The sequence below is a fragment of the Erithacus rubecula genome (genome assembly GCF_903797595.1).
Source record: "Erithacus rubecula genome assembly, chromosome: 1".
NCBI lineage: Eukaryota > Metazoa > Chordata > Aves > Passeriformes > Muscicapidae > Erithacus > Erithacus rubecula.
The window spans coordinates 29,603,479-29,619,683 of NC_136658.1; the positions used below are offsets into that span (position 1 = coordinate 29,603,479).

At 43.4% G+C, this 16,205-nt stretch overlaps 1 protein-coding gene across 4 annotated transcripts in view; it reads right to left on the minus strand.

Moving 5' to 3' along the window:
* Positions 1-16,205, minus strand: part of TENM4 (teneurin transmembrane protein 4) — a 587,508-nt gene that overhangs the window by 17,365 nt on the left and 553,938 nt on the right. For all 4 annotated transcript variants that reach the window (XM_079300958.1, XM_079300961.1, XM_079300960.1 and 1 more), the window contains 3 exons: positions 11,004-11,176; positions 7,275-7,510; positions 698-994 (listed from right to left, as the gene is read on the minus strand). In XM_079300958.1, coding sequence (XP_079157084.1) covers positions 698-994; positions 7,275-7,510; positions 11,004-11,176 — 706 coding nt within the window. The remainder of the gene's footprint in view (positions 1-697; positions 995-7,274; positions 7,511-11,003; positions 11,177-16,205) is intronic.

The window sequence follows — 16,205 nt, forward strand, 5'->3', positions numbered from 1 at the left end:
CAATCTTCTTAAAAACTTTTTCCTTTTCGAAAGATACCGCACAACTGCAGCTTCCTTAAATTGTTTTAAGGATAAGTGCCATTCAAAAGCCATTAATAAAAATTCCAATCCCAGGTATATAGTATATGGATCTGTGGGTCACTGGGCAGTGTAATGCTGAATGTTAATACCCAGAAAAAATAAGTTTCATGCTAACCTACAGAGAGCAGGCCCTGGGAAACCTTGCAAAGTGTGCTACAACAGTGTGGCTGAATTAATGTCTCACTTATTAATTACATGCATTTTTGTAAGAAATGGGCCACTTGAAGAAGGCAGGATGTCAGACTGTATAGTTTGTTTTCACATGCAAAATTTTACTGGAAATCCCTACTGTTCTGTCTGCTGACTTTATCTGAGCATATTTTATATTGCAGTCAATTCAATAAAGCAAGATAGTGCTTACAAAAATCATATCAAAGGTTCACAGTTCACATACTCTCAGCATGAATACGAAAAAAGCGTCTCAGACAATTTTCAACAGCTCTGTGTTGGTCTGGCATCAAAGTCACAATGTGCACCTCAGTGGGACAGAAGAGGAGGACTGGACCATAAGGACCAGCAATTACCTGAGGTGAAGGAGTGCAGCTATTCTGATGTCAAAGGAGTAAATCCCACGTGCCCCAAGTGCACCATCTCTGAGTGCTAAGAGCATTCTTACCTTCTCCAAGTAGGTGTAGCTCCATGATTTACCATCAGCAAAGATTCTGGATGTAATTCTGCCAGACTGATCGTACTCCATCCTTTCTGACATCGTGCCCCTCTGAATCCCTGCAATGTGTCCTCCTGGGGAGTAGGTGACATTGACCCCGTTCAGCCTGCTGCTGGGTGACCAGAGACTCGGCCTCCCTGCCTGGTCGTAGAGGATGCGGAGCGTGAACTTGCGGTGGTCATCATAGATTTTCTCAGTCCTCGTCACACGATCAAAGTCAAGGGACAGCAGGTTTCTGTTGTGAACCTACAGGAAAAAAAGGAAGAATCAGGAAGCTGGAAACAGTTCAAGTTAGAAACACTAGCCTTGTTTCAACCAAATCCTCTTTACATTGCACTGGAGAGTATCCAGCTGTTCACTGCCACTGGATAAGACACAATTTTTAAAGCAAAGAGGTTTGTTTTTTTAAAGCAAAAACATTGCTTTTATTGAGTTCAGTGAAGAGAGAGCAGAAGTACGGTCCTTTTGAAAGATCACTACAGTGAAAAAATATTGCTCCTATCGCAAATCTAGGTTTAGGACTGCTACAGCAGATGCGGCCTACAGAACACAGAATGACAACTTGCTGCAAGGAATATTTCCAAGATATTCTACTTATCAAACCTTGAATACTGAGTCTTTTACTTTCATGAGTATCACAAAACACTCATAGAAAGAGATGGATGTTGTGCCAGTATAGCAGAAACCAGTGTTTTTCTCTGAGTTTAGTAAATATAATGCAGGCATTGGAGGTTAAGTGTTTCCCTTGAGATGAAATATGGAGGCTTTAACCACTGCAGATGTTACATAGAGCAGGAACTTTCCTGTAAGAGCTGGAGCTTTACCTTCATTGTCCTGGGGTTATTCAGAGTAGCATAATTATGCTCTGATCTTTGGAAATGCAGAGGCACTGGCAGTAAGCAAAGGTATCTACTTCAAAGGCAAGAGCAGGAATACATTTTGACTCAGAGACCGCAGTGCACTGCAATACAAAAAGGAACTAATAATACAACTAATATTTAGCCATGTGTGCACTTACAAAGCCACATCACCACAGCAGCAAAGTACTGGTTTGAAAGCAAGGAGGAAAACCAGTATTCCCAGTAGGAGCTAGTCAGTGAAGATAGCTCTTTCTCCATCCCACCACTTCCAAATCTCTTTCAGATAGTGAACATTTTTCTTCTGGAAGGGTGTAGACTGTTTGTGGATGAATCTCAAACTCTGACTTGGTTTTTAAAGTTTCTTTTGCAGCCCTTCAGATACAGTCAGTAAACCAGAGTTTGCTGCTTGCTATGAGGTTTTCAGATCAAGTTAAAAACACTGCCCTATTCTGCTCTGGGTTACAGTGACACTCCTGACTGGAAGTGCTCAAAAATATGGAGATATGGCACTTGAGGACATGGTTTAGTGGTGAATATGGTGGTGGTCTTTATTTTAGCTCGACTTGTAGGACTTTGCATGGTTGGACTTGATGATCTTAGAAGGTCTTTTTCAACTTGAACAATACCTGATTTTATAATTCTGTGTCCTGAGCGCTGTTCTCTGATCCTTCTAGCTTTGAGCTTGGCCATTGCTCCATGGCCAAGAATGTATGATTGAATTCCTGCTGTATTTTTAAGGATGTGGGAGTATCTGAGAGGGAAACAGCAAGAGGAAGGATGGGGTTGAATCAACAGACAAGAGGTTCCTCAGTCCTGGATGAACAGGAGAGGGAAAGGCTGAATCACTGCAGTATCTTTGTCTGCATGGGCAGACATCTATGCCTAGAAAATGGGGACACCAGAAAGCCAGAATTCAAAAGAAGGTATCCCAGGAGCTGGGGAGAGAAGGGATTGTTGCCATGATGTAAGTGTGAGGATGATGTAAGAGAAGAGGCAAGCACAACAACAATTTTCAATTTAGGAATAACAAGGGTAAAAAGTGAGTACGACTTGAGGGAAGAAACTCTGTAGAAAGGCAGACAGTGCCCTAAATAAATATCTATGAAATAGAGTGTAAATGTGTATTGGGAGAGAAGAAATCGGCCACTATAACAGGGAAGCTGGAAAATAATTAAAAAGATATCAAGACTCTTAAGTACAGATGCACATGTGTAACTAGGAGGAATTTGGTATTTCCTAGGTGCTTGCTGCTATAAAGAAAGAAACACAAGTGGCAATTCCTTGCAAAAAAATGAAAAGCAAAGCAGGAAGTAATAGCATCTCTGACTCCCATATATTCACAAAGCAGCTCCATCCTTCTTCTGCTCCAGGTCTTTGCCAAGAAATCTGGAAAGAGCTCTTCTAGGGCTGGAACAGCAATCCAGGCTGAATGAGGTCTTCTTGAGAAGTGTGTTAGCAGCAGTGCCATTCACTGGGCTGGAAGGACGGAACAGCAGGTCCCTGGATAGCTCTTTAAGCTCAGTCCAAATGTCTGTATTCCCTGACTGGTGCCATAAATTGTTCCACCCTCCCTATGCTCTGGAAAGCAATGTCTGTGTGACTAGTTGGAACCAATCTCCCTTTTCCTGTATTTTATTTTTTAATGATTTGTTTTCTTCTGCTCTCTTGGTGTGCTGTCTCTTTTATCTGAGAAGTGCTGCAGTGCTAGCAGTAACCCCTCAAGGTGATGAGCAAAGTGAACCCTGCCCTGCCAGTAGTCTCTGAAGAGGGTCTAAATCTTTTTCATACTTGTTCAAGGGCATGGCTTGTATAAGAGTGAATTTTCTGCAGAAGAACTGACATGACTGCAGGCTGCAGTCCCATAACTGTGTTTTATGGTGAGTAGCTAAATAAGGTGCCATCCTCCATCCCAGACCTTATCCTGGAATGGAGTCTGAAAACCTCTGGCAAAAAGATTTTGCCCCTCAGAGTGTTTGACAAGGCTTGTGATCAGCACAGGATCAAGCCAGTGTAAATTTAAATCCACAGTTCACAGTGGATCTGACATCCCCTTTAGAATGTGTGAGAGACTAAATTTAACCCCAAACTCACGTTCCACAGTACTTTATTCAATCCTTTAGCTTCCTGTGGGAAAAAAAAAACCAAACAAAGAGCACAAACACACCACCATCTCTGATTTCTCCAATGCTTCCTTTGGCACTTCTTTAGCTTAAATGATAATTAAACAACATGCATTGATCTCCCTGGGAACACAAGAGCACAACAATGGATAGGACTCTCATGAAAACTGCCTGGCAACTTTCAGCAGAGGAGGGCAAAAAATACTCCTGCAATGAGAACTCCAGGAGCCAACAACACAACAATGTTGTTGAATGAATGGCTGCCTACAAAAGAATTTCCCCAGCAAATTGCTAAAACTATTGGAATGGCCATAGCCAGACCTCAGTGTTTTGCAGAAATTGTGGAGATCATCCTGGACCATCTTTATTAATCAGCAGACCAGGAATAGTTAACACCATATCCCCTCTCTTGTCATGCCAGCTCTGGGGATTTCTGGGATACTAGGTCTTGATGCCACCATTAATCTGCTGCCAAGGTCTTGGAAAATAAAAAAAATAAATAAAAAGGTGACTTATGACAGGAGTTACCATGGTTAAATAAATACAATAACTGAGCCAGCAGCTCTGTCTCTTTTTCTTGTCCTATTTGCTTTATTGTCAGAGATTATTTTACATCCTTCTTTATTGAAAATCTCAAGTTTATTTAATTAAAAACGGAGAAGGAGTCCTGTTCCTTGAAGCAGGGTTTGCCTAATACTCTCTCTGCAAATGGACTCTGTTGCTGTTGTTGGCCAGGGATGGGTAGAATTCATAGCCAGCCAATCTTCAGAGATACCTCACTGCCAGGTGGGCAGACAGAGCATCACAACTTTTCACGGGGTGTGTGCAACAGCAAAAATGAAAGAGGCTGCTTTAACATATTTGTGCTGCTTTACATCTGCCCGCCAAGTATAGAGAACAGGGGAAAAGGTATCAGGGCTGTCCTCTTTCCCTTCATCCGTGCAAAAAGTCCCTGCTGTGTGCCTTATCCATGCAATAAGGATCCATATATTGTATTATTTCCTAGGGAGGGTCAGGGAGGTAACTGTGAAAGTGGCTTCATCATGCTGGGAGGAAGAGGAATAACTCATAAAAAGTGGGTCCTTGTGATGACAGCAGAAAGGATCATCCTTTTACAGTGTCCAGATCCTGTTGTCCTCACTTCAAAGGCTTCATGGAATGATGCTGGAGCCTCTTCAGGATGTTCTTTCCCATGGAGCAGCATGTCTTTGCTGCTGTCTTGTGTGAGCAGTAGAGTGAGTGGAAAGTAGCTACTTAGTCACATATAGCAGAAAATAGTAAAATTTCCCAAAATGAACAAAAACATGTTGAATTTAACGTTCCTAAGTTTCTCTCCTGCCAGGGAAAGCAGCAATTACTGGTGTGAGAGAAAAGGGGAACATCACACAGAGAATATGCTAAATGCTGTGCAGTCCCCAGGGAGGCAATTAGCACCTTGCAGGTTTTTGTATAAGGGGCACAGATGCTGCCATGCACACACAGACACACAGCTTCGAAAATCTTGCACACCCTCAAGTACTTTGAAGCCCTAAACACAGCCATAACTGAGTCCTTTCACCATGTAAGATGCACTTCTGCTTCACTGGAAGGGCCCTGATAGGCTCAAAATGTGAGTAAATGCTGGCAGATTTATAGGGATACCAGCAACTGGTTTGCAAATTCATTTTGCAAGTGTTTTTCCAACTGTAGTACAATATAAAACACAGACGCATTCTGTGTTTGAATCTACTGCAAAAATTTTGGGAGATAAAACTGATACAGGCAGCTGAGCTGTGGCTAAATGAGTGAAAACTGTTTTGAACACTAAATAGCTGTGACCCAGCTGCAGATTTCAGAAGGCCCTCTCTTTTCAGAAAAAGACCCTCCTGAAAATTTCATCAGTTATTAAAATAAAATAAAATAAAATAAAATAAAATAAAATAAAATAAAATAAAATAAAATAAAATAAAATAAACCCCTGAAGAGAAACCCAACAAAAAAGCAGGTGTCAACCGATCTGTAGATACACAGCAGTTCACATTGAAAGAGCAGCTTCAGCTTTCATTACTGTTTGCATTTTTTCTCTTGGTAACAAGATATGGGGCTGTGGATGCATGGGGAAAAGAACAGAGGCTGGGGTGGAGAGATTGAAGAGAAATACTTGACAAGTGTGAGTGAGGAGAGACGGGACAAATCACACCAAAGTGGCAGGGGTCATGCAGCAGGGAACAGGGAGAGGTGAAGAGCAAGGACTGGGAAACACATATCCTGAAACCAGAGCATTGATATTTACTGCCAAGCTTAAGTGTGAATAAATAGCTGCAGTCCTTTTGCTGTGGTGGCATTACACAGCACTAAGCATTTTTCTCAGAGGGTCTGAATTTGCCAGGTGCTCAGCAGCTTCCCAGGAATTGTTCATCAGCCTGTGACTCTGCGACTAGCAAGGTACAGGGTGAGTGCACAGGACTTGCTATTACAAGTTCCCAGCTTTGCCAGCAGTTAGCAGATGAATTACAGCTTATTGGGCAAGATCTTTAAACAGCCCTGACAAGTATGAGGTGCATTGAGCGGAACAATGTTTTCAAAACACATCAGTCTCAAGCACAGAAAGGTCTGGGCACTCCTGGGAGGAGAGTACTGTCAGGCTGGAGCTGCTTGTAACACTTCAGGGAACAACAGCAATTGTGGTGCAATGCCTTGCAAGCCCATTTCTTCACCAGGTTCAACAGACTAGCAGTTTCAGAAATCCAGAGGTTTTTCTGAGGTTTCCCAATGAAAAGTGTTCATAGAATCATGGAACGATTTGGGTAGGAGGGAGCCTTAAAGATCATCCAGTTCCATGGGCAGGGACACCTTCCACTAGACCAGTTGCTCAGAGCTCTATCCAGCCTGGCCTTGAATATTGCCAGAGATGGGGCAGCCACATCATCCCTGGGTAGACTGTACCAGTGTCTCACCATCCTCACAGTAAGGAATTTCTTTCTAATATCTAATCCAAACCCTGTCTTTTTCAGTTTGAATTGCCCCTTGCCCTATAACTCTATGCCCTTGTCCTAAGTCCTCTCTTGGAGTCCTTTTAGGTAATAGAAGCTGCTCTAGGATCCCCCTGGAGCCTTCTTTTCTTCAGGCTAAACAATCCCAGCTCTCTAAGCCTGTCCTGATATGCTTAGAAGAATTTCAGTGCTGTGCTGTATTACTGCCAGCAGCACAGGTACAAAACATCTGCACTAACTGTTGTGGTATTATATAGTTATGACTGTCCCTGGCTTGTTTAAGCAGCCTGAGGTGATGGTTGAACCTGTGGTGTCTGATGGGAGGTCATGCATTCCCAGTGATGCAGAGGACTGGTAGGGAGATCAGCAGTACCACCTTTGATGGCTAAAGGACCATGAGCACATAAGGAGACATAATGATATACTGCAATCATAAAGGTTATGGCACTGAGGGCAAACAGCCAATCCTCTGCCCTGCAGCTCCATCCCTATTGCAGACAATACAGATCATACCCACCCCTTTCTGTCACGAGATGGCAAGTGGAGGCCAAAAGTGCTCGTGGCTCTCACTTACCCTCAGCCGGCGTCCAAAGACGGTGACCTGCCCTCTCGCTTGCTCCTTCCTCTGCCTCCACTCCACCAGGTTGAGGCCGTTGTCAATGGGCAGGGTGACATTCCTCTTCCCCACCGTGGGGTTGACGGTGCCAGCCAGCAGATGGGGCTCGGTCTGCAGGGCCACCTCCATGCCATTGGCCAGCATCAGTCTGAGCGAGCCATCAGCACCGATGTAGTAGCTGTTCCGGACTTGGTCTGCAGACAGAAAAGAGTTCTTTGCTGATCTCTGATGATACAGCTCCAGCTCTTCATTTGCTCCCTCACCTAAGCTGCACCAGAATTTTGGATGGTTGTAACCAAATGCACTCTGTTACTCACCTGTCCCGCTCAACAGGAGCAAAACATGGGTTTCATCAAAGAAAATAAACATGGACAATTGCTTTTTCATTCTGATGAGGTTTGCAACCTCATATTCTTGCAGAAAATCTTGCACAGGTTAAAAAAGTGAAAAAATTGTGTAATACCTTACCAAAGATGCAGGTTCAAAATTCTTCCTCTTGGCTGAAACACTGTGCGGTGAGATATTTGTTTTAAATCAGTCTGACTGAAACTTTTTCATGCTTTTATATCCTAAAGACCTTAATTTCACAACAGTATATGAGAAAGGGGCCACCTACTTTCCTCAGCTCATTCACTGTCTCACAAGTGACAGGAAATTGCACAGCAAGTTAATGCTAACCAGTTCCCCAAACAACAGCCAAATCCTTTCCCTTGAGAAAGCTTTCAGGAGGCAACTGAAGTCCTCATGTTTGGAGAGAAAGCAGAGGCATTAAGCTCCCACACGTCTCTATACATCTGGCCTCCACTAGCTTTGAAAGATCAGATTTTGAGGCCAGTATTTGGGAATTGAGGAGTTGAACAGAAGAGCAATCTCTCTTCTATATCCTTCAGGAATCAGGCAGGCTGAAAGCCCATCCTTTGAATCTCCAGCTGGCATTTATCTCCGCAGAGAGTAGCTCATGAAGGGTAAGAAAGAATGAGATTTACTCAGTAAAGAATGGCTTTAAAAACATATTATACAAACACTGCCTTATCAGAAGCTCCTCAAAAGCTGGAAAATATTACCATTTTTGTCTCCCAGGCTGCCATAAACTTTTAATTGTGAATAAAAACACCCACTGAAAATTCCCATTTAGTGTTTTTCCTTTCTGAGGCAAACTGGGTTTTGTTCTCTAGTTGCTCTGCTATAGCTCAGCAGGAAACAAGATCACACAGTGACATTACCATTTCTTGTCCCCAAAAAATAGATCAGCGAAGAGCACAGTTTGGTATAGTTAGGGAAGGAAATGTGGCACCAACTGGTCCTTTTTTATGTGGGTCTTATCCTGCTCCAGTGGTAGCCAGCTGGTGTTCTGCCACAGAGACCTCAACAGACACTCAACTTTACACAGCAGTGATAGTGAAACCACTAGGGCACAGGATTTTGCCAAAAACATACAGCAGTGATCCACAATGCAGATCCAAGTATTATAGCTCTACCACTGATGTAAGCTGATGGTCTCTGACACAGATTCCAGCCAGATCAAACCCCCTCCACACTTGAGTCTGCAAATGGAGAGAAGGGCCAGCCAGTTGGCTGCCACACCTTTCTTTGATGCTAAAGTATTAGAAGATGTGCTTCAAATCAAATCCCTGAACAGTGAATATATTCCGCCCTCTTTTTTCCTTCACCAGGAAGCAGAAGAAGGCTTGAAGGTTTACATGAAATTAATCAGACATATGATGTTCCCTTTGTCTTACATAAGCACTACAGAAGGGTTATTGTCACCAGTGCTGTGGTACAGTGCGGGGAATGTAAATCCTCTACTTCCAACATTTTCCCAAGAGAAGACTCTTCCCTGGCTCTGGAAGGCATTTCTCTAGGGCTACATGAAATCCATAGGCTGCTGGATGCTATATTTTAGGCTGCTCTGGCTCTAGGGAACTACTGCCCTACTTTGGCATTGAACAAATGCTCACTTTGTCACTAGTCCAGAAGACAAAATCCCACTGGAGTGTTGATGTGCCTGTTGTAGAAGCTCCTAAATCCATCCTACCCAAATTTACAATCTTCTGAAAAGGCTTTCTCAGATCTCACCTGTTCACAGTGTGATCCAGGTTTCCTGAAATGTTCATCAAGAATTTGGTTCACCAAGCCACCTCTTCTGCAACATTATCCAGATCTTTGTTTTCAGTGAGTTTCTTCAGATCCAAAGAGTTTCATAATTTTATACATCTGAAGATGGTTAAGCTGTTTGTAATTCTGCATGTTCTAATGGCCAGAATGTCCCTATGCTGGAGGGCAGGACAATGACAGAATTGACTGTGGCACCATTATGTAACTGTGCCTTCAGTGCTGAGTGTATAGAACACACCACAGTCAATTTTGTCACTAAAGGGCCCCCAACAGTGGGCTCTATTGCTTCAGTTGGCTCTTAAGGTGAAGCCAACCTCATGTTTGTGCATTGCCACACATTTTAATGTGAGTGAGTGAGTGAGTGAGTGAGTGAGTGAGTGAGTGAGTGAGTGAGTTAGTGAGATGAGGCAGGGTAGGTTGCATCTATCTTACAGGCTCAAGTAAAGAATAAGAAAGTCATGGTGTTTTCCTACAAGAATATGGGGTCAGCTTCAGGGGGCTGGAGTCCTCTCAGCTTCCCTCTCCAGAAGGGTAAAAACAGTGTTTCAGGCATAGCAGGCCTTTCAGGAAAGGGTGATGTTGTTACAGGGAGGGGCAAAAAATTGTACCCCAGAGATGTGGGAATAAATGCCACTCTGGAACATGGTTGCCTCCACTTGGAGCAGTTTGTTCCTTACAAGGAGAAAAGATGTTTCACATCCTATTGTAATCAATCACGGACAGAGTGAATGAGATCTGGGGAGTAAAGGAAGGAGAGTCTGAAATTTCCTTGCCTTTCCCCAAGCCCCAGGGAACAGGTATGATAGCTCATCCTGATCAGCTTTCAGAACCTGGAGATCCAGGCTGGAACTGTTTGTGCAATACAGGTTCTGCCACTACCAGTATGTCAGCACAGTGCTCCCCTGCAATTCATTCCTCTTTTATTTCCCACTTATTTCCTTTTCCTTCACCTAATCAGGCCTCTGCTTCTCACCTTCCTACCACAGGCACAACTGTGTTCATTTCCCACAGCCACAAACTGGCCCAACCTGTCCTACCCTACCTGTTCCCTTCTTCTTTTGCTTTTCCACACCACCTCTTAGCTCAAACACAGACCTTTAGGACAGGGATGGTCATTTTACTGGATGCTTCCATGTGAATGTTTGAAATGCCAGTGAAAAAAGAATCAAATCTCCATCAACCAGCTGGAAGCCTGTTCCAGGAGGAGAGCAACTGTTAAGTCAGAAGCCATTAAGAGACTGAAGCAAAGGGGTTGGCTGGAAGTGTGGCTTGATTTATGCAACCCTTTTAGTTACAACAATAATGGTAATGATGATGGAGGACTGTACTGCACGAGCCTGCACGGCAAGGGGACTGGCTGGGAATGGAGCAGAAAAACAGCTGCAGAGCATCCACTGTGCAAGGGAATGAGGCTTAGTAGGTGTGAGTGTGTGTCTGTACCAGCATGTGGGGAGCTCTGGGGCACTGAGAATGCAGGTGATTTTTGGTGCTGGGATTATCAAGAGGATGCCTGCTTCCTGTTGGATGATCCATGTGCTGCTTGGTCAGGAGAGGGATGGTGGCCCAACTCACCTTGGAGCAGGGTGTAGAAGGCCCCTGATGCTGACAGATTGGTTGTGATTGTAACATCATCCTTGCTGGAGGTTTCCACCTGGACGTGCACGGAGCTGTCGGTGTCGCTGCGGAAGCTGCTCACTTGGCCAGTCGGGAAGGTCACGTTGGTCAGGCGGCCGAAGCTGTCGTACCTGAAAGAAACAATGTCATGAAGCCAACACCATCAGCAGAGGAAAAATCATCCCTTAAAGCAGAGACCAGTTCTTCAAGTCATCATCCAGATTTTTTAGAGAAAAATGTCCTGTCACTCTTTTCAGACAGACTTGACTATTTTTGGCCTCATGAGAAGAAAATCACAACTTTTAGCTGAGAAAAAATGAAGCAAAGATTAGAAAATTACTAAATACATATTAATTTGTATTTTAACAATGTTTTTCCAACACGCCTCACCTGCACTATCCTTTTTGTTTACAAGAGTAACTTTATTTCCCATCTACAATGGTGTGCCTTACAGAAAAGCACTGGCTTGTGTATCCTGTCTAGCAGAATTAGGAATTTCTGAAGGCCACCAACTCATTTGTCTGGTTGTGTCCTGAGCTCAGAATTTATTTTAATTTTTTCCCCTACCCAATTAAAAAAAGCTAAATATGAAGGTAGCAGCAAGAACTTGATTGGCCACATCAGGTAGAGAACTGTCCTTTGTGAACACAGTGTAGAGTCCTGAGCACAGCTGAATCCCCATGTCTACCTTTACTCTTCCTAGGACCATATGGAAGGACTGATTTAAAAAAGCAGAGTGGTTTTCACCCCTACTGTGTCCTTGGCTTTTCCAATGAGGAATCAACATAAGCACCATCTGGGAAGGTTTCTGTGATGTGAAACCTATGTACCAGGACCCAGGTAAAATAAGCTTCCTACTTGCAGGCCCCGCAGCAGTTATTTTTTGATAAAAAGAGAAGCAAACACTTGTGTCTGGAGCCCTCCTGAGTTAAGAGAGTAAACACACCATTATGCCTCCCATCTGTGGCATGACAGGTTCACAGACCCAAAAGGCTGGAAAGGGACTTTTGCAGTGAAGTTACTGTAGGTGAAATGGAGAGCAATAGGGAGCTCTACTGGCTAATCTCTGGAGGGCTGTTAGACCTTCTGAGGAGATCAACCTTTAGGGAAGGGGTATTTAAATAGTAAGGGAAAAACAGAAAAATTCCAGAAAATCAATCAGGGATAAATGACTTTTTTCAAGTCCTGCCTGCAACTCTTTTAAGAATGATTTATATGAAACTAAGTAGATCATATTATGAAAATGTATCACTTGGGGATGCAAAGTAAATGGTGGGAAGCAGAGAGGTCTTGTTCTCCTGTGCTACCCAGTGGTGAGCCTTTGAAGGAATGCAGTGTCCAGTGAAGGGCACCATTCCTCAGAATGACAAAGTAATGTAAATGATACATTAAGAATAACAATCTTAGAAAACCTCATGTAAGAGGCAAAGACAAAAGAAAGAGTTCATTCAGAAAAAAGGGAAAACAAGGACGTGGGAAGATGCCACCCTAACAATGGGTATTCTGAAGAGGATTATAATAAGTTGCTTATCATGTCTATTGAGGATGTGACAGAAAGTAAATGGAAGCACTGAAAATTCAGGTTAGAAGCTGTAGAATATTTTCAAGGCCCATGGTTGCTCCAAGTAGAGGAACAGATGGAGCACTGGAAACCCCACTGCCCAACTCAAAAAAGAATAGGCTAGAGAAATGTCTTAAATGGTATCTGGTACAGATGATCAGACCTTGGAGGGACCAGATGGTTGAGAAACTCTTGATGCTTTTCTTTGGGACTACTTTTGGCTGGGGAATAAGAAAATACTCCCCATCTAAAAATAAAACCCAGAAACCAAACAAAAACCCAAGAAGAGGGGAGCAGAGAGGAAGGGGGGAGAGGGAAGGGGAGACAGGGCAGTGCAAGGCAAGGCAAGGCAAGGCAAGGCAGGGCATTCTTGAACTGCAACTGATGAGACACACATAAGCAGTCCCTGGACTGACTTTGCAGTATACAGAAAAAAAATTTTCACTTCTTCTACTCTTGTTTTTCCAGATTTGAACACAGTGCTGGTGCTTCACTTTTGAAATGTGATCGCAGTGATTTAATGTGAGGAAGGGCTAGTTGAAAAGATGATTTTACCCCAAGTTTGATATTTAGTTTGTAGTGACTAAATGGGTGGCTCATTGTAAATCTCCCCAGCCCTCAGGTTTGGAGACACCATGTGAGGTTTTTCCTGCCTGCTGAGCAGAAGGGGAGGTAGTAAGATAGAAGAAAGCATTTGCCCTCCATAGCCAGCCTATCAGTCATGGATTATCCAAGCCTTTCCCTTTCCCTCCAATACCCCTGGCAATCAATCAGCCACTTGTAAAATGGGAAAGAAAGATGGAAAAAAACCCAACAAAACAAAACAAGAAAAGGTTGAAAACAGGACTGCATTGCAGGAGTTTGGCAGAGATCAGTTAAAGCTCTTCCAAGCAGCTAGCAGCTCACAGCCTGGACTGAGCTGCATCTCCACACAAGAGCCAGAACTAAAGTGCTCCCAGTACCAAACAATTTACTCCAGATTTGTGGCTGCCCTGTTTGCACTGAGACAAATATGTTTTGCTTGTACTGTCTCCAGTCACCTGCACATTCCCTCCTAAACCAGCATGTGAATCTTAAGCAGAAAACATCACAGGCAGTCTCTCTTTACCCCATTTGCTGAGACAAGACACAAGGGATATGATTCAGTCTCTCCCCTGAGCAAAGAAAACACTGTTATCACTGAAGGTGTTGTGTAACACCCCAAATTCCTTCTACCACAACATCAATAGTCCTGTATATATATAAACCACTCTGAACTGTAGGGTAGAATCAAGTTTGCCCACATTCTGAAATTTCAGTAAGATGAAACTGAATTTGGCACCTCTGACTTGGTGGATTAGTAAGTATGAAACATTTATTTCTATTGCTTCATTTAGATTTTAAAAATTAGTTGCTCCTAAAAGGAAGCCTGATTTGCCCCCTAAAAATCTAGATGTGTCGCATTGAGGTGTAACAGGTGAGTTTGGTGTAACAGTATAAAAGGAAGCAGGTCTGCAGGTTAAGGAAATAAGGAGTGAAAAAGCCAGGATGCAGGCAGAGAGCTTGTTCATGTGATAAATGCTGAGTCAATGTCCTGTGAGTCACAGCTTTTTATCTTAATTGAATGGCACTCAGAAAAAATGCTGAGAGACAGCACAAAACCTTCATGCAAGTTTTACTTATGTGCTCCAAAGAAAGCCTCAAAACCCTGTGGATACTCAGTTGAACAGCCCCCAGCAGCAGCAGCAGCCATCTCCTTATCCTAATCAAATCACAGAAATACAAATTGATTTGGGGTGAAAGGGACGTTACAGATCATCTTGTTTCACCCACCTCACCATGGACCAGCACACCTTCCACAAGATCACACTGCTTGGAGCCCCATGCAACCTGGCCTTGAACTCATCCAGTGATGGGGCAGCCAGACCTCCTCTGGGCAACCTGTGCCAGTGCCTCACCACACTCACAGGAAAGAGTTTCTTCCTATCATCTACCCTATCAAAACTACCCTCCATCAGTTTAAAGCCACTTCCCCTTGTCTTAATGCAGCATGCTCTTAATATAAGGCAAGTAGTGCCTTTTAATATAATAGTATGTAGTGTAAAATAGTATTTATGTAGTGACTTTTAAATAATATTTTTATAATATTCCAGACTTCAAGCTTCTAGCACCCTCACAAATGATTCTCCACCTCTGTTGCGCAAATAAATAGTATTTGTAAATATGCAACTGGAGAATTCTACCAGTAACACCTCCTTGTGCAAATTAGGTTAAAATGGCAAGGAAAAAAAAGAATGAAAGAGTGTGATGGCATCTGGACCTCTGTGGACACATTTTTCTTGTAAAGTCAAAATGACAAAGTACAATACACTTAATTTACACAGTTACATTTTTACAGCTGTACAAAACTCACAGTAATTCATCAAGAGCAAGAACTTCCATTTGGGACTTTGGATCCTGAGAAGCAAGGCTCCTTTTGGGCCAGAACAGTCTGAAATGATCTGCTGGAACTAGTTTAAGACGTCTGCAGAAGTACATAAGACTTTTGGCACATCCTCAGTCACCCCATTAACCTCCTTCAATAGGACTAGGACCATCTGTGTTCTCTGCATGTGCAGGAGCTGCTGCACCTCTCTCTGCCCAGCAGCCAGACAGGGACCTGCCAAGGACTGGCTTTGGGGGGGACAGCTCACTGATTTGCAGCTGAAAGGAGGTTCTGCCTTACAAAGGCAGAAAAATGAGAAGGCAGGACAATTAGACCGTCCCCAATTTTATTATTATTTTTAACTGGTGACAGATGAAGTGCAAAATGCTCACGTCCAGACTAAAGCTCCTTTTAGCACTGTGGTGGCAATGCAAACCGAGGTGTGGGAAGCCCATTAGCATGAACACACACAGTGTTTTCTTCTTGGCAAGCAGTTCTTTTTCTCTTTTCTGTTTTTATTCAGAACTGGAGCATTTTCCCCCCTTTTTCCCGATTTAGCTCACACAACACATACCTGATAGCATCTCTCACATACCCACAGTCTCCCAGGGATGTGAAGATTGCACATCCCAAGGAGAGAATATGGTTAACAAGTGCAATGTGCCGGCTCCTTCCACCTCTGCTTTCAACCCTATAAAGGCCCTCACAGGGCACGCCTCAGCTTGGAGAGGAAGGCCAAGTGACTGGCTCTTATGTAGCTGCAGTTGTGTCCTGGCATTTGCAATAACATAAATCTCTCCTAGTCACCTCATTTTGCAGCTAAGCTGCCTAGCCTGTTTCCATTGCATCGGGATTTAGGGCTGGGCCAGTTTTCATCACAGCCTAAGACTTCTGTGTTCTCCAAATGCTCTGAAAGCCCCAGAATTAAGGAAATACTGAATCATGGGAGTGCACACAGCAGCCACTTGGAGCAATGAATCCATCACCTGCTAACACAGCTGCTGCCTCCATTCAAACCTGCTGCAAAGCCTCAGCACTTACAATTACAGTGGCAATTATTAGGCCAGCAAAGGAAGCTGTTGCCATCCATTCCCAATTGGAAACGTATTTAGCTAAGGTTCAATGCACAGAATTAAAATGGTATTTGGTGCTTATGAGGTCTAATTGTTGGCTTGTAAACATTCAGAGCTTTCAT